The sequence below is a fragment of the Clarias gariepinus genome, chromosome 5, assembly GCF_024256425.1.
Source record: "Clarias gariepinus isolate MV-2021 ecotype Netherlands chromosome 5, CGAR_prim_01v2, whole genome shotgun sequence".
Classification (NCBI taxonomy): Eukaryota; Metazoa; Chordata; class Actinopteri; order Siluriformes; family Clariidae; genus Clarias; species Clarias gariepinus.
Window position 1 is genome coordinate 31,030,404 of NC_071104.1, and position 26,505 is coordinate 31,056,908.

At 38.2% G+C, this 26,505-nt stretch overlaps 1 protein-coding gene across 1 annotated transcript; it reads right to left on the reverse strand.

The window, feature by feature from the left end:
• Positions 1-4,553: 4,553 nt before the first annotated feature.
• LOC128524394 (protein FAM171B-like) lies at positions 4,554-22,057 on the reverse strand. The gene is made up of 8 exons (XM_053496961.1): positions 21,788-22,057; positions 10,519-10,752; positions 9,565-9,657; positions 9,313-9,468; positions 9,043-9,213; positions 8,354-8,470; positions 8,111-8,234; positions 4,554-6,390 (listed from the first exon to the last, which is right to left on the reverse strand). Exons 1-8 carry the CDS (start codon positions 21,969-21,971, stop codon positions 5,184-5,186), a joined length of 2,286 nt encoding a protein of 761 aa, XP_053352936.1. The 5' UTR covers positions 21,972-22,057; the 3' UTR covers positions 4,554-5,183.
• Between the last annotated feature and the right edge of the window lie 4,448 nt (positions 22,058-26,505).

Sequence of the window (26,505 nt, forward strand, 5' to 3'; positions counted from 1 at the left end):
AGTAGCCGAGGTGGGGGCGGGGCTCTGCCCGATATGCGCCAGGGATGTTTGTGTAAACAAGATCCAGCGTGTTTTTCCCTCTCGTTGCAAAGTCCACATATTGATGGAATCTAGGAAGCACTGACTTGAGATTTGCATGGTTGAAATCTCCAGCAACAATAAACAGTCCATCCTGGTGTGTATTTTGCAGTTCACTGATCTTTGTATACAGTTCCCATAGCGCTTCCTTAGCATTAGCGCTAGGTGGAATGTACACTCCGATAATGAAAACAGTGGTGAATTCTCGTGGTAAATAAAAAGGTCTGCATCTAACAATCACAAACTCCACTAGCAATGAGCAATAACTAGAAACTAGCACAGAGTTCTTGCACCATTTCGTGTTGATGTAAACACATAAGCACACCGCGAGTCTTACCGCACAGAGCTGCATTTCTGTCGGCGCGAAACGAGGCTAGCCCGTCTAGCTGAATAGCGGCGTCCGGTACTCTGTCGCTGAGCCATGTCTCCGTGAAAACAAAGACACAGCAGTCTCTAACCTCACGCTGTGCAGCCTGCTGGAATCGGACGTATCCAGTTTATTGTCCAGGGAGCAGACGTTGGATAAGATGATGGACGGGAGAGCTGCCCGGCTAGGGTTCGTTTTTAGCCTAGCACAGACTCCGGCCCTCTTGCCGCGCTTCGGCTTCCTCGCGCACCGCTTCCGATGACCCTTCCTCCGGCCTCCGGCATCAGGCAACGCCGAGGCTTCAAGGCCAGGTTCACGCAGCAAGCCGAGGTCGCGTAGCTTTTCCCACAGCTCATCGTCGATATCATTAACCGGGTTATTTAGGTTGAAAAGTGTCTGGCTGTTGTATGTACGGACACCAGTTGCGAAGATATACATACACATAGAAAAATAAACGCGCTACACACAAAACGTAAACAACGTAGCACCATTTTGGCTCCGGAGCGGCCGCTGCGTGCTACTGCCGCGCCGCCATCTTGGATCACTTAATACTTGGTCGGGAATCCTTTTGCAGAAATGACTGCTTCAATGGAGGCAATCAGCCTGTGGCACTGCTGAGGTGTTATGGAGGCCCAGGATGCTTTGATAGCAGCCTTAAGCTCATCCAGAGTGTTGGGTCTTGCGTCTCTCAACTTTTTCCTCACAATATCCCACAGATTCTCTATGGGGTTCAGGTCAGGAGAGTTTGCAGGCCAATTGAGCACAGTAATAACATGGTCAGTAAACAATTTACCAGTGGTTTTGGCACTGTGAGCAGGTCTGGCACTGTGAGTACAGTGTCTACTGGTAAATTATCGCTCTCTTATCGGATTTGCTAAAATGAGAAGAACTGACTGAAGTTCACACCATCTTCCATGACTTTTGACTTGGCACACAACTTACTAGTATAAAAATATAACGCAATACAGAAATAAATGCTTTTTAAGTATATTATTTAAAGTTATTTAAAGGGGTCACTTTCTAACTTCATGATCCTTCCTGATTTTTATTTCTTTCCACATCGTAAAGGAATGCTGAAGGCTTCCAAATAATGCATTAATCTCCTTTGAACAGTTATTGGTGAGATGTTTCTGCTACTTATGCTCTGTAAAGACTTCATAACGCCTCTAATCGGAGGTGCTGTTAAATGGTCATTTTTCAGGCTGATAACTCTAAATGAACTTCTCGTCTGCGGCAGCGGTAGGTTTCGGTCTCGCCCTCCTGGAATGGCCTTCATAAGAGCCAGTTTCATTATGGTGCTTGACGGATTTTGCAAATGCACTTGACAATACTGTTCTTGCAAGAACTATTACAGAAAGGCTGACCTCTGTGTCTTAAAATAAAGTAAAAGTCAACTTTATTTTCAATTCTGCTACATGTACAGTGCATACATATAGAGAATCGAAATTACGTTTCTCTCATCCACAATACAAATAACACTTAAGGGAAAAAAAAAACCTTAAATAACACAAACTTAGAAAAACAACAGAGGTGAGGTAATTTAGTTACTTTCTTGCAAAAAGGGACAGTTAACAACACAGACGGCAGATATGGAGAGAAACGAAACAGTGCAATAGGAATTTTGCAAGTGTGCTTATTTTAGTTGATTAAAGTGACAAGTGACATAATAATGAGCAATATAAACCAGTAAACAAAACAGGGTATAAATACAGTATGAACAAGGTATGTACATTTTTTTATGTTATTTCTTGGGTTAAGGTAGTGAAAGTACCAATGGTGCATAAAGCACAAAGTAACAGGTGCAAGAGTGTGATTGAGTGTATGTGTGAGTGTGTGTATGTGTAAGTGTTGTGTGTCTGAGTGTCTTTATGAGTGTGTCCGTGTGTGTGAATTAATGGAGTCAGAGTATGGTGGTGGGAGAGGCCTAAAGAGCACAGGGAAGGCAGAGCTGGAAGGGAGTTGAGCTTCCTGATGGCCTGATGGATGAAGCTGTCCTTCAGTCTGCTTGTCCTGGCTTGGAGACTCCTTAGTCTCCTCCCTGATGGTAGCAGACTAAAGAAGCTCTGAGTCGGCTAGGTAGGGTCACGGGCTAACTGTTGTTTTTGTTGTTGTTACGTAATTACCCAATTCCATATGTGTTATTTTATATTTCTGAAATCCCCAGTATTGTTGTAGAATGTAGAAAATAAATCACTAAACAAAAACAAAGAATTTGCTAAATATATTGGGTCATATTAACAAAGGAAATACCATTAAGACAAACAACATATAACACTATAAAGACAATATTTTATCAAGTCGGGGGTCATCTTGATGCAGTCAGTGTAAGATACACCACTCATCAGTGTAAGCTGCTAGTGACGCAGGGTCAGTGATGATGAACCAGTGCCTGCTGATGATGACCAACACCTCTCCTCTTCTCTACCAGAGTGAAAATGATGCCAATCAAACTGAACAGGTAAACTGGAATAAAATCAGTAGCAGCATCAACTCATGCTAGTAATTATTATTGTACTCAATATTATTTCAAAATAATATTTTCCCAGCCTTATTTGGAATAAATATTGTCTACAATAATAATTAAAATGAGTAAGTTTACTAGCCTAATTTTATTCCAGTTTATCTGTTCAGTTGATTTTTTTACGTCGCTCAGGTACAGAAGGGGAGAGGTGTTGGTCATCATCATCATCACTGACCCTGAGGCTGCTGTATTCAGACTCACTGTCCCTGACCGTAATGTTAGAGCTGTCAGAGCCTGTGGAACTGTAATTTCCCCTCACGCCAAAGGCAAAATCTGTTAATTGGAAGAATTTCACAGAATCTGCTTTTAAAGCTTTTTCTTCTTGACACGTACATTTTCAGCTCCACCTTTTCTTTTTCTTTTTTTCCCCCAATTTTCATCCATGGCAATTAATCACTCTTTGCTGTATCAAGAAAGGATCCAAATCAGGAAGGGGGCGTGGTTTTAGAACACGTATGGAATAGGACTAAAATACATTCCCATGCACACAAACTGTGCCGCTTTGGGCCGGATAGCGGGGAAAAAGAGCTCAGAGCCAACAATAGCGTTCAGCACAAAACCTTTATCAGCCTTTTTCAGCGTCACAAAATTATAATACAAAACATACAATAAAAGTAAAGAAAATAATAAAACAATAGAGCGTCTCGGTGGGGAGCAGCACACCTTAGCTCATGCTCTGTTCTCTCCTCCTCACGCGCACATACAACTTAGCGCAGACCTCCTTACGCGCACACCTCCAGAGCGCACACGCGCAGCAACTCATAAAGAGCAACATACTGTACATACATAATGTGATATACAACATAGTTTTGGCCGTTACAAAACACATGCACTTTATCGGCGGCGCCCGTACGATTAACGCGACATATTATAGTTTCCGTCATTTTTTTAATACATTTACATACTGACTGGGCCGGCCACATTGACCAGCGGCCCACCGGGAGAACGGCCATTCCGACACTGCCTAGCACGTTATTGCTAGCCTTAGCGGCGGTCCGCGGAGCAGGTATCCAGGGAAACTAATCGATGTTAAAGGATCAGCCAATAGGCGCGCAGGTCCAACCCACTGGCGCTGATTGACAGAACGACTCATTCTGCTGAAAGGTCGCAATATGAAAGAAATAGGCCATCGTGAAAAACGGGATTTTGAAATAAAAACTGTTTTCGAAAAATGACATTTTGAAATAAAAACAGCATGAATTAAATAAAATGCCTTTGCAATAATCTGTTATTGGGAAAAATAATGACCATGAAATATTATTTCATAATAATAAGTAAATTTATATAGCAGAGTGCAATATATTTCATAATAATAAGCTTTTTCCAAAAGTTCTATTATTTCACAATATCATTCTCATATTACATATACAGTATGTGTCTTATTTATTCATAGAGTTATTTATTTTATCATGTCCTATTTATTTATTTCATTTTGAACACTTTGGAGTTCCATAAACTATGACTTAACGATTCAGCAATTAGTTAAGTTGCAATTTATTCAAATACAAAAAGCAAAATGTAACACTGACACAGATTTTGTATATACAAACAGTGTTTATTTTTAATATAATTCCATTATTGCAGATTATAGCAAAGTATAACACGAAATGCCACCATAGGTGTTAAGCATGCAGTAGGCCTTTTTATGTATTGATGGCATTAGGAAACATCTTTTCAGAAGTAGCCGCCTTTTACCTACAGTAAGCTGTATACTTAAGATTTCTACACCAAATGGCTACAAACGTCTGAAATGTCAATGTTTTGGCCTGTTTTTTGACATATTAATACAAATAAACCAAAATTGTTATAAAATAGTGCATTTGAAAGTACTGTATATACAATAGAATGAAATAACTTTCATATTTAGACTGCTTTTGAAAATTATTATTGGAACAAATAGGAATGTGTAGAATTAATAGTCTTCGAATAAAAAAAATGAAAGAGGAGCTCAGCATCAGTTGCATGGGTTAAGCTTCTTATAGCTTTTATGGATCGTGAAATGATACATGGCATGGGTACAGACAAAAAGAAAGAAAGCTATTGCAGGTTAAAGAAACAAAAGATTGCATCATTTGCAGGGATAATACGATAAAAGAACAAAAAAAAAATCAAAGTTTAAAAAGAAGAGCTTATAGTATTGTTTTATGTAGATCAATGCAATATTTTAAGTTTTATAATCTTTATAGTCTGATGAGAAACATTTTTAACAATGTGCTTTTAGTTTAGCTTCATAAGTGGTCTTTCCTCCCTCAGGTGCCACATGGTTTTTGGTTTTTCCTTGGTCTTCCTGAGCCTTTGTACTTGAGGACTTGGCACAATTTCACTGCCCTCATATGACAAGTTATCATCATAGTTCTCCTCTGGCAAGTAGGACACTGTTCCACAGCTTTTCTGGTGTGTGTTTTTGAATGAGAGCTCTTCTGGGGTGCAGGCTGTGATTGTACCACTTTCACAGCTGCTCACTTCTGCATCCTGTGTGTAGATTATCTGTGTGTTAGTTGTGTTTCTTTTTGTTTGGCTTTGGCTTTGCTTTCTATGCTGCTCATTGAGGTCGACACCTGAGTCCAGGCTGGTGTCATGACTGTCAGTTAGTAAGAGGTGACATTTCTGAAGGTCTTTGATGGAGTGGCAGACCTGTGCAGCAGGCTTTCCTTCCAGAGAAACAAACCAGGCTTTTGGATGAGGAAAGGGTTTACTTCTAGACAGCTCCAGCAGTGTCTGCTCAGAGCTTCCTTGATGAGTACCATAGGAATTATCCATCAGTGAAGCTTTGTTCAAGGTGTCTGGGACAGACACAGACTCTAACAAGCAGCTCCACCCTTTAGTTTTGGACTCACCATATGGTGCCTCCATAGTTAGCACTTGCTGCTTGCCATCTGAGAGTAGTGCCATTTTTGTCAGTGTTTGCTTGTTAACTGTTTGGTCCAGGTCATTGTACTGGAGTGCCTTCCTAGGTAGCGTGGCGGACCTGCTTCCCGATGCTTGATCTGATGATGTGATGTCGTGTGGAACCTGAATCAATGCTACAGTCTGGTTATACAGAACTAAGCTTTGTGGAAGATGCATATTTTCATGCAGAGATACTGGTATCACAAGCTTACTATTGTTAATGGTTTGTGGTGTCTGTAAGTTTTTAGCAGATTCCTGGACAATATTAACTTTGTTTTCATGATTTCTAACTTCTCCCTGACCAGTTTTCTCATTATTCCTGTTAAATTTCCTTTTTATCTCAGGGTGATCTCGCCTACTTGCTGATGTGCTTTGAAATGCTGCTGAACGATGCTTGTTTTTGCGAGATATTGGAGCCTTTAAAGAAATGTCCAGCTGCTCAAAGCTGTTGTTTCTAGTAGTGGTCTGTTCCTTCTTCTGAGCTGCTGTTTTTCGGCCATGGACTCGCTTTCTTTTTCGCTTACAAAGGGAGTCTCTAAAGGAAAGAAATATATAAAAGCTGAAATAAATACTTAGAAAAACTTGTGTACTATATTTAAAAACCATTACATGCTGCTTAGGTACTCTTAGGTGGCATATGTTGAGAAAAACATCTAGCAGTTTTCAAATTGACACACAAAATGTGATAAGTATTTAATACATTGCAGGCTTCCAAACACACTCCTGCTTAAAGCAAAAAAAATCAGCAAAAGAGTGTTATAATATGGCCCAACACACAGTGGACTTACTGTTACCACCATGGCATTGATTATTTTTTCAGTAACAGCACCGAGCAAATTGATTTTATTCCTCCTATACCACAGCAAATGTATTAAAGCACTACAGGGCAGCATGGTGGTGTAGTGGTTAGCACTGTGGGCTCACACCTTCAGGGTTGAGGGTTCAATTTCCTCTTCAGGTTTGTGTGTGTAGAGTTTTTGTTCTCCCCGTGCCTGGTTGGTTTTCCTCAGGTACTCCGTTTTTCTCTCATAGTCCAAAGCCTTACAGATTAGGCTAATTGGCGTTTTAAAATTGCTCATAGTGTGTTTGCATGCACACGTTTTTGTGCTCTGTGATGGATTGGCATCCTGCCCAGGTTATACCCTGCCTTGTGCCCCAACAATTCTTTATTAGCATTATTAGGGTCAATGGCAGTCGTATAATGCATTTCACTACATTTCGTACTGTGTATGTTTGTGTATGTGACAAATAAAATTTGAATTTGAATTTGAATTTGAATTATTAGAAATCAAATAAATGAATTCTTTGCTGCTCAGGTTCATCACTTTTCATGGTAATGAATTTTTTTTTATTGCAAACTCTTCCTTTTAGTTCTTCCTTTTATTTTTTTTTTACCATAGCTGTCAGAAATGAATCATATTGAAGCAGGGAGCAGACATGAAGAGATCCTGACAGAGAATGCCAAACACGATTAATATTTCTTATGAGTGTGTGTACATTGAATGGGATCAGATTTTTAAAAAATGTCCCGTTGTGTAGGCATGGCAGGGGGTCTCGTTGGCATGACACGTTGTCTCTGTAATATACAGTACTGTATTTAGATCCACTATTTTACTAAATTAACATGAGAACATTGTTGTAAACCTTGCACCTGGCAATATTGTTAGAGCTGATCTTACGAAATACTAAACTCCTTCTGACCAAACAGATGTGAGAATTCAACAGCACTGTGGCATTAAGCCATTATATCAAATCACCATTTAATAACAGATTGTTTTGTTTGGTCAAATTTTGGTCCTTAAAACAAATGTACAGATGTTCCCTGTCTAATGAACGAATTCCATTTTAGTTGGATTTGTTTTTTAGTCCGACAAAGTGAGTCTTATATGGCTTTGACACAAATATACAATGTAATGCATACCAGTTTACTTGACTAAATCTCTGTCCCCTTTCCACACAAAAAATGTAACTGGGCCTAAGGAAAAGAATCTAACACGTCAAATAGAGCAGTGTTGTTGTCACCCAAAAATACAAAAAAAAACATAACATTGGTATCTGGTGCACTGCAGTCTCTATTTTTTGTAAAATACATGTTATTTGTTCACATCTACGATTGTTTGTAGATCTGCGGTCCGTTTGTATCTGCGGAAATTCAAAACTCAAATGTTCGTAAGTCAGGGACTACTTTTATCTGATTTAAGAGTGAGGAAAAGTATGGCAATACACATGGAAAATATATTAAAAAATTACCTTACCTACAATAGCAAGACACCACAGCAAGCAATCCAACAGCAATAACTAACCCTCCTCCTACTACTGGAACAAGAAGGTTTGCATTGTATGAAATGAAGTCCAAAGCATTTCCATGTCCCAGGTAACCTAGATTTTTGAGAAAAAAAAATGTTTATGTAAAAAAAAAATCTAATAATAAGCAACTGAAACCTTACACTATGACTATAAGTGTTCGACAGCAAATGTGGCAGAAACATCACTTCTACCTGCAGATGAGGGGAAAGGAGCAGCAATCCAGTAGTCCAGATGGGGAGCGGTGTAATCCCAAACCAAGTGTCTGTTCTCCATTTTAACTGTTCCCAGACCACGATTCACCCATGCACCTGCATAGACAAAACCACCTATTTTAGTAGCAATTCACAAGGTTTATTGGGGTGCACAATGCCTACATTAACTTTTAAGGACAAAGTCTTATAAAGGTTCAATATAACTGAGGTTAAACAACTGTAATAAGCCTTTAAAATGTTCTTTAGGTTTATGCTAATTTTCATGAAAGGCTCAGGTGAGTGTAATGCAAACGTATTAAGTAAAATGTTACTGTCATTTCATTCACAGCTTCAAACACAAATCGTAATAAAATTTTATTAATAAAAAAAGAAATTGTACATTAGAATAGGAATCTTTTCTGCCTTTACCATATAATGAATGCAAAAATCATAATACATAAACTTACACAATATTATACGCATTAGAATTTAATATTGTATCAGTCTTTATTTATTTGACTTCCATCCTTCCCTGCTTTTAATTCATTCATTCCTTCCTCTTTCACATTTCCTTACTTTGTCTTACTTTCCTTCACAGGCATAAAGACTAGCACTGGTCTCCAGAGTAGTAAAGAAAACAAAGGCAGAATATCATTTACTATCGGCAATCCAGGGAAGATGAAACCTACCAGTTTTTCTGTCAAACGACCAGGCCGGGACATTATAGGAGAGCTGTGATTGGCTGGTTTCAGCAAGAGGCAGTGTGATCTGTACAGGGCCTGAAATCTGCACATCTATTCCATTATACATAAGCTGGACATTAACTGCTGCAATCGGTTTTAACTCAACACTTTTATATCCTGTCAATATAAAACATAGACATATAAAGTATACAGGCTATAAAAACTGTTGTTATACTAAAACTTGCACATTGATGTATAGACCAGTTTATATCACACCTGACTTGCTCATGATGAGGCCTGTGGTGTTGGGGAAGAAATGTTTCTCTGCAGGAAGACGAGGTACAGTCAGGTAGGCTGTTAATGAGGAGATGTTGCTGTCTGGTAGAGAGAGCAGCCTCTTTGGAAACTGCACATTTGCAGGAGGCACAGTGTCTGGTTATAAACACGTAATTTAGATAGATTAACATGTGTAGCTGGTAAGCAACATGATATGCACTACGTCATGGCACAGAAATCATAGCTACACACCAGACAGTTTGCCTGTTATGACGACCAGATCTTCAAACAGCCATATGTTTCCTTGGTTTTGGTAGAAAAGCGGCAGTGTCACTGATGAAAAAACTAAAAAATAGGCACACAAAATCTTATCCATCATTAAATTAATGATCCTGCATGAAGACACTTTAAGCACATTATATCCCAAGAATGAAGAAGAAGTGTGTCGAAATATCCTATTACTTTTGCTGGCCCTGCTTCAAACACTTAAGAATCAAGGAGAATTAAGGAGAACTGCGTGGAAATATCATATAACGTTGGCTGGATCATTACTGGGGCGGGAGTGAGCTGATGATGCAAATAAGCAATAAGGCACAGCTCTCGCTGTTATTACAAATCCACAGTCATTTTTTAAACACTTTAAACCTCATGTTCTGCTTGATACTTAAAACCTGTCACAGGGATCCATGTTATTTTTTATTTATTTATTCACTATTGCAACAGTTATTTGCTAAAAGTAATAATTTTGCGTTTAAATTATTAGTGGGTTACTTTAATTATTTTAAAATATAAATGTACACACTAAACCCTATTAATATGAGCCAAACATATTTAAAAAGCAGGTAAACAATGATTACTCACTCACTCACTCATCATTTATGCTTTTTCCTGTATTTAGGGTCGTGTGGGCCTAAACCTATTCCAGGCGACTTGGGGCATGAGGCGGGGTACACCCTGGACAGGGTGCCAATCCATCGCAGGGCACACACATACACACACTCACACGCTCAATCACACACTATGGGCAATTTGGCAACGACAAACCTAGTTTGCATGTCTTTGGACTGTGGGAGGAAACCGGAGTACCTGGAGGAAACCCACCAAGCACGTGGAGTAAATAATGATTGTCAATTTTTTTTTCATAATTAATCATGCAAATATTCTCATACTACCTTGACAATGTGGTTATGTGTAATTTCTACTTACGTGGTATTTTGGTTGTTTTCCACAGCAGCGGAGTTTGGATGTAACTATCTTTTCTGGCAACCAGTACGAGAGGCTGGCTGTGTGTGTATGGCACCTGGAGCACGGTGACGCCATCCTTGCCGGTCATAGTGGAGTTGATAAGTGTGTAGTTTGCAAACACTTCTACGACTGCATGGCTCAGGGGCTGCTGACTCACTGCATTCTTCACCTGAACCCTGAGGGTGAACGTCCAATCTAGAGCAACAGAATCATGGTTAGAGATTTTAGTTATTTTCCTTGCTTTGTCTACTAATACACACTTATTAATAGTAGGTATGACTTGTTTTCAAATCTATTAAAAACGATTGAATCACAATTTACATGGATGTAATATGTTGCGTGTTGGGAATAAACAAAAGTGTGGAGCCTCGAAAAGCTGATGTTTACAGTACTTAATCCTCTAGTCCATATTGTGACCTAAGCCTTATTTTAAATTTAGTTTTGCTCTTCCTCTGTTAGACTTAGCCGTGCTGTGTATGTGCATGTTCTGAGTTGAATGTTGGTAGAAATGAACCAATTAGCTTTCTAAATGGATTCAGTAGGCACAATAGCCCAAACGCCTAAACGCCATGCTATTAGGCTGAAAGCTGATTTGATACATGATCAACATTACCGCTTCAACAATGCCTCTACCAGCAATTTCACAAAACATCCAAAAATAAATCCATCATGCATTTTTAATGAATACTCCACTTGGACAGTTGATGGAGGGGAAAAAATTACTTCACTGCCCACACAATGAAATCAGATAGGATGACTCAATGTTGTTTTGTCCTTCTCACCCTCAGTAATGCCTCGATTGGTCATCGTCCTTCCTTTTTTATCGTCTTATTTTATTTTATTGCCATAATGAATGTGATACTGTGTTGCTAAATACTTACATTGAAAAGGATGTTTTTTTTTTGTATTACTTTTGCCCTTTGGTTTGCAGATGTGAAATTTTCATTCTTTTATAAATTTAAAGCTGTGGCGCAGTGGTGGATAGTATCAAAGTAAGTGTAATCAGTTACTGTAATTAAGTACTTTTTCAGTGATGGATAAATAAAATCTTTAACTAGTTTTCTATATAGCAAATGATAAAAAAACATTATGAGTATTTCCACAAATTCAGCTTCCACTAGCTGTGATAAAAATCTATTTGAAATGATCCAGACTTTCCATACATCTAATACAAATACATGAAACACTCACTCACCCTTATTTATTCACTCACTATACTCCTTATACTGTATCCATCCCCTGGATGGAGTGTAGTATATTGCAGCGCACACAAGCACACTTACTTACACACTAGGGGCAATTTGAAAATTCCAGTTAACCTACTCTGACGGTCCCTAGACTGTGGGAGGAAACCAGAATACCCAGAGAAAAAAGACTAAACACAGGGAAAACATGCAAATTTTACACACACACACACACACACACACACACACACACACACACACACACACACACACACACACACACACACTGGGTGGGACACTGATAATTCTACGTTCAGTATTTATCAAAGAAAGGAAGACTGATATTTCTGAAAATTCAATATCTTTGGGGAAGTTTTTCATAGAGAAAGCCTTGAAACCAAAAGTGCAAAAACATAAAGTTAATTGACTCACTTACTCATGATGATGTTAACTGACTTCAGTGTCAGACTAATTTAATGATCTTATCGGACCTGAATGCCCAGACTGACATTAGAACCTTCTCACACACTGAGCAGATTAAGCAATAATAAGCCATAATAAATAACTCAATTGTTAATTGAAATATAAAACTTCTACTTTTAGTGAGGTAGTTTTTTTTCTTTAGGTATTTCTAATTTCCTACATGATTTGCATAGCCACAGGGAGAATAAAGAAATGTACTCAATAACATAAGCATTATCTATACAAAATAACATACAATAACACTAAACCGGGTGTCCAGACATGAATATCCATTAAAAAGTGGTGAGGAATAAGTGCATCAGAGTCATGAACTTCTCACTTTGTCTTTTAAATGTTAACATACATTACAACTTACTTATTTTAGTTTTTTAGTTTTTTTAGGTTTACAAAAATTCACTGTATTAGCATTGTACATGACAATGAACTTTCTCATTTAATAACATCATTTGAAAAAATTGTGATCTCCAATACAGTATAAAACACAGCATGTGGTTAAATCTGAGAGATAAATTATAGAATGATAAGCAGGGTAGTAACTTGTATATATCACAGAGTAGAAAAATACTATAAAAGAAACACTGAACTACAGTATTACGCCGGCTTTATTTAAAGGCCATGGCACTCAGTGTAGAACATTTAGTAGTTGCATGACTTCCCACATAGTAACAAATAGCAGTGAATTACTCTTTTCGACACTGCGGTTAATTGTCACTAATGATTAAAGACTATTTCTTGCCAGTTGTCAAAAAAATTCAATACTAGCATTAGTATTGATTTATGTGGATTTCGCATGCTACATGACTTTCATAACGAACCCCAAGTGTAAGTTGTTTATCAGGTCTCCCATAGGAGAGAGAGCAATAACAAATGTTTAATTCATTAGTACTTTAGAGAATGCAAACTCATCATATTCTTTCACAGCCAGCATAAAAAGAAGCTAATGCCTCCGAGTGGCGCACTGGTAAAGCGCTCGCCCTATCATCCGGGGATCGCTTGTTCGAACCCCGAGTGATGCTGTTTTCCTCTCACAGCCGGAGGTCTAGAGAGAGCTGATGGGCCGAGCTCTCTCAGGGGGGAGGGATGAGAGGTACTTGCACTCCCACGTTAATCACGGCTCTACAGCCAATCAGCCGCTTTCCTCCGAGTGTGTTACTCCCTAATGGTGCGTGAGCAAGCAGTTTGAAAAGACGGGATAGTCTTCGCCCTCCCAACTGAGTGGTAGTAGTAGCCTTAATGTGGGAGCCCCCTAGGGGAGGAATTGGCTACGACTAATATTGGGGAGAAAATTGCCCCCCCCCCCCCCCAAAAAAAAAAGAAGCTAATGATCTTATTGTATGTCAATAAAAAGAACACTACAAAACTAATTTAATTAATCTAGTTAGACTATTAAAAGATTGTAAAATCAATCTTCGTATAGATGTACTGTAGTGACAGGACTTGCTAGAACTAATTATGACAGAATTAAAAAAACTGTGCCAACTATGAAATATACAAAAATACACACATACACACATTTATGTAATTTATCTATTTAAATAAAGTGATACTACTACTACTAATAATAATAATAATGATAATTGATTGTTTTAGTTTATAGTCTATTTTATTTCACACAGTTAATTGTTGATACCACTTGAGGTTGTAATGGTCTCAAAAATGTTTTTCTTGTTTTTCTTCTGGACTGCATACACCAAACTGCCATAACATTATCACTTCATAGGCACCCAAGGTTTATTTATGCATGTGTGAAGAAAAGGCTAGCCTACCTCCTACAATCTGACAGAAAAGCAAATGTGCCATCACTAATATTGAAGAGCATAAGCAAAATTTATTGAGTCAGTACACAGTCAGTACACATATACTTACTGTACCATAACAGAAGACAATAATGCCAAACTTGCCATAAAGCAGTTTTTGATCACATAGACTTATGGCTGGGTATCTGTCTTTAACACTTACATACTGGCATCTATAGAGTAAAAGTCTGTTAAAAGGGAAACGTCAGTTGGTTAATATTATACTGGTAGGATTTTATTTTTCAAGTAACATATTTAGTGTACACAAGCTAATTTCATGTTAAACTGACAGCTATAAAATAAATATATACTTACTCATGTTCAACTCATGTGTGCACACACACACACACAACTATAAAATGCTCAGCAATGGCTTTAACTACTGCTTAGCAATGCCACTACTTCCTACCCACAAACTCTGCCAATGCTGAAGAGGTAATAAAAGCAACAGATGGCATAATAAATGTGCCCTGGAGTGAAATCTTGACAGATAAACAATAGTCTAACAAATTTTATGACGCTCCAGTAAAAAACGGTTTGTCATGCATGGTGTAAAGTCTTTGTGTAAAGATTACTGGTTGATTTGTAAGGTGAGATTTCTTTGCTGCACATGTGCTTTGTCTATCTATGGGTTATTGCATCTCTTTTTTTGGTCTGTCTTTTTTTCCTCTATCACACTAAATGTGTCAACCTAACACTACCAAATGTCATCCTTGTTACCTTTCTATGATGTATTTCAGTTATTATCAAGCCATCCTGGTGGTGCTTGAGATAAGCTTTTATGTTTTATTGCATTTGAATGGCCCAGTCCTAAGTGCTAGGTGAAAGTATTCTCTTATTAGATTATCCCAGATCTGTCTCCAGTTTTTCATTTTTTTTTTAATGAGAGCTCTTAATGCTCTTTTGCTTTGTTCCTTTCATAATACAGTCTATACAGTGCATTGGGAAAGTATTCACAGCGCATCACTTTTCCACATTTTGTTATCTTATTCTAAAATTCGTTAAATTCAGACCTTCAAGACAGGATTGTCTATAGGCACAAATCTGGGAAAGGTTACAGGAAAAATTTTGCTGCTTTGAAGTTCCCAATGAGCACAGTGGTCTCCATCATCCGTAAGTGGAAGAGTTTGCCAAAAGGCACCTGAAGGACTCTGACCATGAGAAGCAAAATTCGACAAAAGGTCTAATGAGACTCACTGGCCACTCTACCACATAGGGCTAATTGGTGGATTGCTGCAGAGATGGTTGTTCTTCTGAAAGGTTCTCCTCTCTCCACAGAGGACCTCTGGAGCTCTGACAGAGTGACCACCGGGTTCTTGGTCACCTCCCTGACTAAGGCCCTTCTCCCTCGATCGTTAAGTTTAGATGGCCGTCCAGCTCTAGGAAGAGTCCTGGTGGTTTCAAACTTCTTTCACTTACAGATGATGGAGGCCACTGTGCTTATTGGGACCTTTAAAGTAGCAGAAAAGTTTCTGTAACCTTCCTCAGATTTGTGCCTCGAGACAATTCCTTTGACTTCATGCTTGGTTTGTGCTCTGACATGAACTGTCAACTGTGGGACCTTTTATAGACAGGTGTGCGCCTTTCCAAATGATGTCCAATCAACTGAATTCACCACAGGTGGACTCCAATTACAGTAAGCAGCAGAAACATCTCAAGGATGATCAGGGGAAACAGGATGCGCTTGAGCTCAATTTTGAGCTTAATGGCAAAGCCTGTGAATACTTATGTACATGTGCTCATGTAAACCTTTTCGTGTTGTGTGTAAAATTCTAAGGTGAAAAAAATGAATTTAAGACATTTTAGAATAAGGCTGTGACATAACAAAATGTGGAAAAAGTGATGCGCTGTGAATACTTTACGGATGCATTGAAGGTTAGGTTTTGTTGACATCTCTTTATCTGATCCCTATGTATAGAGAGATTGGGATTAAAAATTGGAAAATTACCTCATATCGTAACAAAACAGGACTGAACACACCAGACTGACTGAGGAAACTGTAGCCAGGGTTTATCCCTGCCAAGATTAGTTTATCTTTTACAACTGGCCTACTTACAGGAACTACAGATAGATTCATTTCCTAATTATTGAAATTATGCGGCATTCTTTAGGCATCATTAAATTATGGCTAGGTTTAGATGGAGTTGGATTAGTTTAATTGAACTATGCAGATCTTACTAGACATCACCTATTTGAACAAAAAAGAAGACAAAGATATGCTACATTATCATGCACTTATTGGTGTAATATATTTTGTACGTATATACTGTATAGAACCACTCTGCTTTAGTGGGTAGTGCTTAAGCTTATAAGGAGCTGAGCTGCTCTTTCCTGCTTTATCACTCCATCATCCTGTAGATCAGCAAATCAATATTCTTAAATTGCTCTCATATCACTGGAGCTCACCTAAGGAAATGGCTAAATCAAGTATAATCCTCTCTGGGATCCGCTTCAGTGGAAAAAGGATACTGAGAGTAATTCAACTAAAAAAACCAAGGCAGCAAAAATGCTATTTTGCCATTATTTGATCCGAAAGAAACAGGGTGGTTTGATCTATCAAAACCCATACTTCCCAAAGTATTCAACCCATACTTCAACCCATACCCAAGTATTCAACCCATACTTGAATTGCTGCAAATGTACATCTAATATGTAGTTTATTAGCATTATATAAAATTACATTTTATATTAATATTTAATTATATTAATTATTTAAAAATATTATTTATCATAATGAGTATTTATACACACAATATATTTATATATATATATAATTATGTTTAATGTACCCAGGAACACATAACATGAATAAATCCTTACCCTTAGCCAGATATCATCACCTTTACAACATAGTCTTGAACACACACACTCTCTTTTTCTCTCACACACACAGAGGGTGGAGATTTAGATGTCAGAAAAGATGAAAGGAGACTAATAACGACTTTATGGTATTTTACAATCCCATTTGCCATGAAGTCACTTGCATTGCTAGAACATGAAAGTGTTGTCTGTATTTTGTACTGACAAGACAGTCCTTTTCGTCAGTCCTTTAAGTTTGACAGAAACCATATTGTTAGTTAAAAAAACCTTGTTAAAAAAAAAGTCTAAACAGGATCTTTTATATCGTGTCAAAATCCAACTCTTACGTGCATAGTAACTTCATATAATCAGTTTATTAACTCTAAAAACAAATTTTGTGAAAACACTTGTAACTGTATTATAAAGAACTACAGCTATAGCGAGCAAAAAGGCATCTCAGTATACACAAGATGTTGAACGGACAACAACAGCAGAAGACTAGATCAAGTTTCATGTCTGTAAGCCAAGAACAAAAAGCTGAGGAAGCAATGGGCACAGACTCACCCAACTGGACTGGTGAAGACTGAAACAGATTTGATGAACCTTAATTTTTGAGGTACATATAAGGTAGGGTACGAATTTGGCTCTAACAGCATGACTTCATGGACCAAGTATTTAATAATTATTCCAGACCATGTGAATGACTTCATGGTAGAAATTTCTAATTTCTGAAATTTTCTGATGTCTATTTAAGCATAATAATGGAAAATTTCACAATGGAAAAGTCATCTCAAATTGGTTTCATGATCATGATAGTGTGGGAACAGTGTTATTTAATGGCTTTCATAGTTACTAGAATTTAATCCAACATTCGAATGTGCTATAACAGGAGATTCGCAGCATGATCTGTAGAAATTGCATGATGCAATCATGAAAACATGCACCAGAATCTTTTAAGAATGTTTTATTCCCTGGCCAGGGTTGTATTCTAGCATCAGTCAATAGTCAAAACGGAGCAATAAGACTTGGGGTTAAAAGTCGTTGTTGTAAAGGATAGTGAAGGTATTTCGTGAGCTGTACTATACAGCATTGTAAGAAACAGCAGATGGAGAGCAGAGCAGGAGGGGGTGGTTTGGCAGATTCAGGCTATGCACTGAGCTGTTTCCAGGGACAAAATTCAACACGATTACATAACTGTTAGTCATGCAGTATGCTGTAACAGAATGGTGAACAGAATAAAAACCCATCAATAGCTTGGCAAAAAAACTGTTAGTGTTGGACAAAACATTATAATCAAAAGATCTCATCCATCCATCCATCTAGGAACCTCTGTAGTCCAACTAGGGACCATGGAGGCCAATGTGACCATTGTATTTATTCCCATGACCATGATAGGACCTCGCTTGTGTAATAAGTATGTCGGAAAACAAATGTTGTGTATATAGTCATGTGTAAAAATTACTGCCCCGCTCTTTTTTTTTTATAGAATTTTTTTTTTTTTATAATTTTTTTTTTTTTTTTAATTTATATGATCATTGGCATCTACTGTACAACCTCAGATGAACAACAACTTAAAAAATTAAACCAAAAGGAAGAAAAACAAACAGCCAATATTAGGTACCCAGTTACTGCTTCTACCAGATCTAAAGGGGTAAGTTGTTGCCAGGTGCTGCTAATTATCAGCCCTTGATTAACTGATTTTCAACAAGTGTGTAGACCTCTATAAAAGACGTTTTGCCTGCTGGTGTGGAGCATTCATGTGTGTGTTAACACAATGCCAAAAGGGAAAACCATAAGCAATGTTCATAGAGAACCATTTGTTGCTACACATCAATCTGGAAAGGGTTATAAAACCATTTCTAAACAACTTGGAGTTCAACATTTTACAGTGAGAAAGATTATTTACAAGCATTTAAGATGGTTGCCAATCTGTCAAGGAGTGGATGTCCCAGCATGTTGACCCCAAAGTCAGACTGGGCAATGCTTATTCAGAAAAATATTCAGAAAAAAAAAAAAAAGTTCACAGTCCAATGCAGTGGAAAAGACCTCTGAGACAAAATAACGTCTGGGATTGCCCTTGCGATTTAAAGGCGGAGAGACAAGGCTGTTACATTTCACTGTGAGGTTTGTTTCCTGATTACTCAGATTTTGGCCACATGATGGCAGTGTGGGGAAAGGGGACAGATTGAGTTAAGTGGATTGCTACTGTATGCTTTACATTGTATATTCATGTTAAAGGCATACAAGACTCACTTGGTTGGACTTAAGAACAAATTGGACTTACAAACATGCTCCCTTAACAGAAATCATTTATAAGTCGGGGACTACCTGTAATTGAGACCAAAGTGGAGATGTTTGGCCTTAATGCCCATGGCATTCTTTTGCAAAACCAAACAGCATTTCAGCACAAACACCTCATACACACTGCCAAGCGTGGCAGTGGAGGGCTGATGATTTAGAATTATCTTGTAGCCATAGGAGCTGGGTTCTTTGTAGTCATTGAGTTTCATTGAACTCTTCTGAGTATTTTAAATAAAAATGTGAGGCCGTCTGTCGACAGCTTAAACCTAGTCAAAATATTGTCATGCAACAAGACAAAGATTGGTTCGAACCAATGGAAAGGCAACAGTACTGTAACTCAAATAACATCTTGTTACAACTGAGGTATGCCACAGAAAGCATCTCTGAAAACACAACACAAAGAACCTTGAGGCAGATGGGCTACAGCAGCAAAACAACACACCTGGTGCCACTCTTGTCAGTTTGGAACAGGAAACTGTGGTTACTATTCAATCACCAAAATTGGACAATAAAAAATGTTGCAGTTTTGATGTCTGCTGCGGCATTTGGCTGTTAGCATCATATCTTAGCAAGAGTCATATCTTAGTCAATATCACACAAGTGGGACTGTTATGCTGAATATCAGCATGGCTGTAATGCAGCCAAAGTCATCATAGCCTTGCTAATATTCACTACAACAGCACAACCCTAAGTGCTCATGACCAGCAGTGTAATTAATGAGTGATGGAACACCTGTGATGCAGAATCATACATATACAAAATGGTAAACGTCCTAAAGGTTTTGTGTTCTATATTAGCACTCAGAGTCCTCATTCTGAACTAACTGTTGTGTAATTTTACATAAACAACATAAAAGCATAACTCCATCCTGTTTTGTATCAACACTTTAGGCTTCTGCTTCTGCTGTAATGTGTGGAGGATATTTTCATGGCACACTTTGGACCAATTGAGCATCATTTAAATGCCACACCCTACCTGAGTATTGCTGCTGACCATGTCCATCCCTCTATGACCACAGGATAAAGAGCTATGTCACAAACCTAAAGTATTCTCAAACGGGTTTCTTAAACATGACAATGAGTTCACTGTACTCAAATTACATCGGTAGTCACCAGATCTCAATCCAATAGAGCTCCCCAGGGATGTAGTGGAATAGAAGATTCACATCATGGACGTGCAGCCAGCAAATCTGCAGAAACTACATGCTACTAGTAGCATGTAGTATTAATTACCTTGATTGCACTTGATGCAATCAAGTTAATAAAGATCAAAATATGTAAGGAATGTTTGCAGCACCTTCTTGAATCTAATCAAAGAATTAAGGCAGCTCTGCAGGCTTAATGAAAAGGGGGTTCAGCCCAGCAAAGTCTAGCAAAGTGTACCTAATGAAGTAGCCAGTGAGGGTGTGCTTTCTTTATGAACACACCTATATAATTTGATGTGGCAGAGCTGCTGAGGGGTTGCACAAGTCAGTGAACCCCTAGTGCTTGTCTCAAGCCTGACCACATTGCAGAGGGTTGCATTAGGAAGGGCATCCAGGATAAAACCTGTGCCACATCAAATATGCGGACTAGAAACGGTAAATCGCAGAAACGAGACAAAATTGTGTTTAAGCAAGCTATAAGCTATGTAAAATCTCATCCAAGTTATGCACCCAACTTTGGTATTGTATTTGTATTTTTTTTTTTTTAAAGAAGTGATTGTACTATTGGCATGTGGGTGATAATTACCAGAACACTGGCCCATTATTAATCATAAATCAATCTGGAGTATTATACTGTAAGACAATAATATAAGTATGAGGCAGACTGGTCAAGTGATGTATTTTAATTCCATATGAACTGACAAAACACAATCTCAGACACAAATTGCTGTTCTAAACTTGTTACTAGTTAATTTGCCTGTTTACCACGACATAAATATTGGATCAGTATCTTTATGTACAGTATGGGACAATACCCAAAGCTTTAATATTGTATTAGTATTTTTAAAATGAGAATTTCATTGATTCTTTCCTAAAGGCAATTTGTTTTTACTAAAAGCTCCAGTCTTTTTTTTTGCTTAAATCAATAAAAAAATTAATTAAATTAATTAGATCAGTGAATGTTGGTGTCATTGAGTTACTGTTTTTACTGTTGATTAGGGAAGCTGCTCTTAAACTGTAACATCAAGGTGTTGTGATGGTGGGAAAAGTAGTAGCACATGCCCAACACACTTTAAATTTTCCTCATTTACCTCAATATATCTAAACATGTTTAAGATAGAAGTGGTAAATAAATAATGGCAAAATATTACACATGTATATTGAGCAATCAGGAATGTAATCTTTAATTTTATGTGGTCTGCTGTGATTCATTATTCCTGTGATTTGTTGCCACCCTGCCCAGAGTAATACCTATTGTCCAGTTTCTTACATGAAGTTAAATAAGACAGTTGGCTGAGTCCCAAATGGATGCCTATTAAATATCCAGTGTAGCCTATAGCTTTGAGGATCGACAATTCTTTTTATTTTTTCTCCTACAGTATATAGAGTAGTGCACGACATGATGTAGAAAGCCATCTAGAAAACAGAAAAACAATCTGATACTGGTAGCCAAGGAGAGCACTTCCTGATTGTGTACTGTATATTTATTCTGTAATTAAAATTGAGAGTCATGCAAAACTTACTCTTTTGGCCAGAGCCTCCATCATGATGGTCCTGATGGTTGTGATGGTATGCCAGTTTGTCCTGAGTGCCATCAGTAAGACCGAGGCTGGCACCGGGCGAGCCTTTAAAGCCAGCCGTGACTGTGCCATCCTTACTAAATATAAACAATGGCAGCAAAAACAAGAGTGCGATTAGCTTGTCCATGGCAGGAAAGAGAAAAGGGAGACATAGTTGTGAGAGTGGTGCTATAACAGCAGACAGCAGTCCCTTCTTAATGCCTCCATTTAGATGTATTGGAGTGTGTGTGTGTGAATGCTGAGCAAACATGGTTAGGTTTGTTAATGCATGCTGGTGAGATCTATTTGCTAAGGGAGGGAGGGATAGTGGGAATGATGGCATTTTGGGATTCCATCTACTGGTTCAACCTTGCAACTACTACTGCTTGGTAATATTGTACAGTTGAGTTTATCATAACACTATCATTAAAATTTAAACTCTACATATTTTTTTATTAAAGTATTTTGCATGGTACCAAGCAATTGCTTTTAAAAATAGGGGTAATAAGAGCAAAAATGCTAACCCTAGAAATAGGAATTAAAACAATTATTACTCACTCACTCATCATCTATCTGTATACAGGTTGGAACTTATCTAAGGGCACAATCCATTACAGGAAACACACACACTCATTCCTTCACACAATACAGGCAATTTGGGAACACCGATTAGCTTAATGTTCATGTCTTTGGACTGTGGGACAAAACCCGGAGTACCCGGAGGAAACCCACCAAGCACTGGGAGAACGTGCAAACTCCAGTTGGGAATTGAACCTGGACCCAGGAGGTGCAGGGCAACAGTGCCTATATGCTAATCCACTGTGCAGCCTAAAACAATCATTATTATCAATAATTAATAATAAAAAAAAAAATTAAATTAATAATTCTGTCTCACACATCCACATACAAAATACAGGATGCAGTTTTAAATGTAATATAACTTTAGTCAAGAATCTTGAATTCGACAACACAGTGGATATTGCATTTAAAATGTATGTACACTTGTTGCAATAGGTTGAATGTCAGATGTTTACAGGAGAGGGACAATTGACAGAAATGAAATTTAATATACATTTAAAATTTAATTTAATATAAAGTGTGTTACCAGCTTTAATGCACCTTTAACAATATTCAATTCAATTCAATTCAATTCAATTCAATTTTATTTGTATAGCGCTTTTAGCAATTTTCATTGCCGCAAAGCAGCTTTACACAGTCAAAAGAATTATTTAAGTTTGTATGAAATGTGAATTTGTATAAATCAAAATGGTCAGTTTGTCCCTGGTGAGCAAGCCAAGGGCGACAGTGGCAAGGAAAAACTCCCTGAGATGGTAATAGGAAGAAACCTTGAGAGGAACCAGACTCAACAGGGAACCCATCCTCATTTGGGTGAAACAGAAAGCAGTAAATGATCTGCATTTATACAGTGTGTAGGGTGGGAGGCAGTTCAGCTATAATAGCTGATGTTAATTGATGTTAATATGGAGTCCAGGTAGTTATTGAAGACCCAGGTAGACTTGTAAGAAGTTCCAGTCATGAACTATCGAACTGTCAAGTCCCCAGAGAAACAGTTGCCAACACCAGTCAAGGCCAGAACCATTTTCTAGGTAGAGAGAATCATTCCCAGACACCAGACGCATCCCAGAGAGACACACGGGGCATCCATGTGACGAGATCTTCAGCCAGAAGCGGGGCACCAGGATGGGTGAGACAGGTCCGGAGGGCAGAGGGAGTCTGGATCACTGGCAGCTCAGGAACGACATGTGTAGCTCGACAGAGAGAGAGAGAGAAAGAGTGAAAGGGGGAGACAGGAGGAGAGAGGAAAGAAAAAGAGGGGGGGGAGAGAAGAAGAGGAGAGATGGCAGTTAGGTATGGTCAAAGTCACACAATGTATAATGTGAATGTATATTAACTGTAGAGTGCAAGCAGTGACTCCGGCAGGGCTAACTATAACAGCATAACTAAAAGAGAGAGCCAGAAGGAAACAAAAACATGAGGGCTTCCTGAGATGTAAAGCAAACAATCACCTCACCGTCAGCAAACCTGAGTGATCAATGAGAGTGAGGAAGACAGCATCCAAACATACCAGTTTGAATATTCTGATTTTGTAATTTCTCTAGAGCGATAAACAGCATTCTTAAAAGTATTATTATTATTATTATTATTATTTGGTGTTTTTGGTATTCTAAAATCCAGAATCTCCCACTTCAACTGGATGCTCTGTTGGGTTGAAATCTAGTGAATATAAATATTAACTTATTGTTTTCCCTTGTTAAACCATTAGGTATGCTCTCATGCCTTGTGGATGGAGCAGAGTCATCCTGAAGAAGAAAATGGTTTATAATAGAATAAATATGATCAGGATAATTTAGGAATAACTTTATTAAACCAAACCATGCTAGCAAAATGCCCTCCATATCACATGGCAGCCATTTATTCCTAACCTTTGTATACAATGCAAGGATATTTCAGTCACCTTAGCAATAAGATCTTTGTTTCTCTTTTATTATAGTATTGTATGCTGTGTATAAAGAACTGTAAAGTATTATACAGTATATAGTATTAGGATTGTGTTATGGAAAAAAATAAGAGAACATTGCATGATTTAATTGCGATATTTAATATTAAATTTTGTAATCCACATTGTTCATTATAAAAGCTATTAAAACCTTTTTTTTTTGTATTATGTTTTGCTCTGTTATTAACCAAACACACTTTAATATGTTGCTTTGTAGCATTCTTCAGTAATCAAAGTCCTGACACAAAGTTTTAAAGTACTAACACCATGTTGAGAATTTCATACTGCTGTGCAGTATGAAATATGTTAATGCAGTATATTAAAATAGGCGGCACGGTGGTGTAGTGGTTAGCACTGTCGCCTTGCACCTCCAGGCTCGATTCCCATCTCTGTGTGCATGGAGTTTGCATGTTCTCCCTGTGCTTGGTGGGTTTCCTCCGGGTTCTCCGGTGTCCTCTCACAGTCCAAAGACATGTAGGTTAGGTTGATTGGTGTTTCCAAATTGCCCATAGTGTGTGTATGTGTATGTGTGTGTGCCCTGCGATGGATTGGCACCCTGTCCAGGGTGTACCCTGCCTTGTGCCCTAAGCCTCCTGGGAATACAGGAATACAGGATAAAGCGGTATAGAAGATGAGTGAGTGAGAGTATATTAAAATATGACATAAAATGAAGGAACTACATACAATAAATGCCTGACTAAAATGCACCACTACACACAGCCACTAGAGAGAAGCATTGTAACATGTTCACTCTCCAGCTGCTTCCAAACCTGTTTGTGAATTAAGCTGAACTCAGTTGTTGTGTGATTTATTACAAGCGGATTGCACAGTGGCTAAATCAGCAGCAAATATATCAACCATTCAGCTGTTTCTCATTTTCTTTATAAAGAGATGAACCAGCAGAAAAAAAAAAACCCAACAGCACACTAGTTCAAGGAGACAGGGGGCCTGGACCATTTCTGAAGTATTTTTCTGTTTGCTGCACCTGCAAAAATGCATGTCGACATAATCAGACTCAGAAAAATGGCTCTTTTAAAACATTTCAGACCATAAAAAAGAGGCTTAGAAAAGTCTTTGTAATGCACCACAGAGCATGATACAAAAAGGACGGTAAGTTGCGTTAGGTTTTAAATTTTCTGTTTACTCAGGCTTTGGATCCGCAGCTACCGTGATCAGGATCAAGGTTTTACTGTTAACAAATAACTGTAACTGCTTACATACTGGATATTAAAGCAAAGCAAAGGAAAGGAAAGGCCACAGTAGAATTTTCCTTATAGAAACACAAAGGAATCTATTCATAAGTTAAGCAGGGTACTAAGGCAATTTTCTCAGCCTGTTCTTTTCTGAGTGAGCGGCACCACTGCAGAGGACATCAAGTGCTTGAGTAAGCTGATTAGAAAAGCCAGCTCCATCACAGGACTGGCTTTGGACTTAATAGAGGCTGTGACAGAGGACGGTAGTAAATTTGCTGATAACTTGTCAGCATCTTCCAGCACTGAGACACAATTCCAGTCATCTCCTCTATGATTCAAGAGCATTTTCAGGTGCACACTCATTTTGCCAAGGGTATTCTGCCAAAAGTTATTGGGAATGCTATCTGCTAGGTGCCTTCAGACATCACGGTGTTTTCCCTCAGCAACAGGACAGTATCTCTGAACAATAACTCATCCCACATACAACTGTGTACTTTCTGTAAGAGCTTTAAACCACAATCAATAAAAGCCCACGTACCACTGCTTTAGTTTGATGTCTTTTTTCCCTATCGGCTGACAGCCAGTCATAAGTCAACAGTTTTGTTACTTAAAGGCATGCCAAAAATTTACTTTCACTTTTTGCATAACTTTTTGCAATAATAAGAGCTCCTAAAGATTAAACAACCAACCTTTCTTGCTGTACATACTGTAATTTCCATGTAACAGCAGTGATATTGAAATATAAAGTGCAAAGACAGAACAGATTAATAGCATATGAGCTGTCAATACAATCTTAAAAAAGCTCTAATCTATTGTAACTGCTTGTAACACTGGGCATCAGGTGGAAGTACATCCTGGATGTTATATCTGTCCATTACGGAGCACCACATTCCTACCTAGAGGCTATGCCGAGTAGCCCATCCTTTATTTATATGGAAATTGGAAGAAACACTTGCACACTTTGGATTAGA

What these genes read in the sequence shown, in the direction of transcription:
- LOC128524394 (XM_053496961.1), bottom strand. Translation starts at nt 21,971, where the DNA reads ATGGACAAGCTAATCGCACTCTTGTTTTTGCTGCCATTGTTTATATTT. An exon ending in GAAAACAACCAAAATACCAC is followed by an intron (nt 9,658 to 10,518) that starts GTAAGTAGAAAT and finishes CCTATTTTTTAG; the next exon opens with TTTTTTCATCAGTGACACTG. An exon ending in CCTCATCATGAGCAAGTCAG is followed by an intron (nt 9,214 to 9,312) that starts GTGTGATATAAA and finishes TTATATTGACAG; the next exon opens with GATATAAAAGTGTTGAGTTA.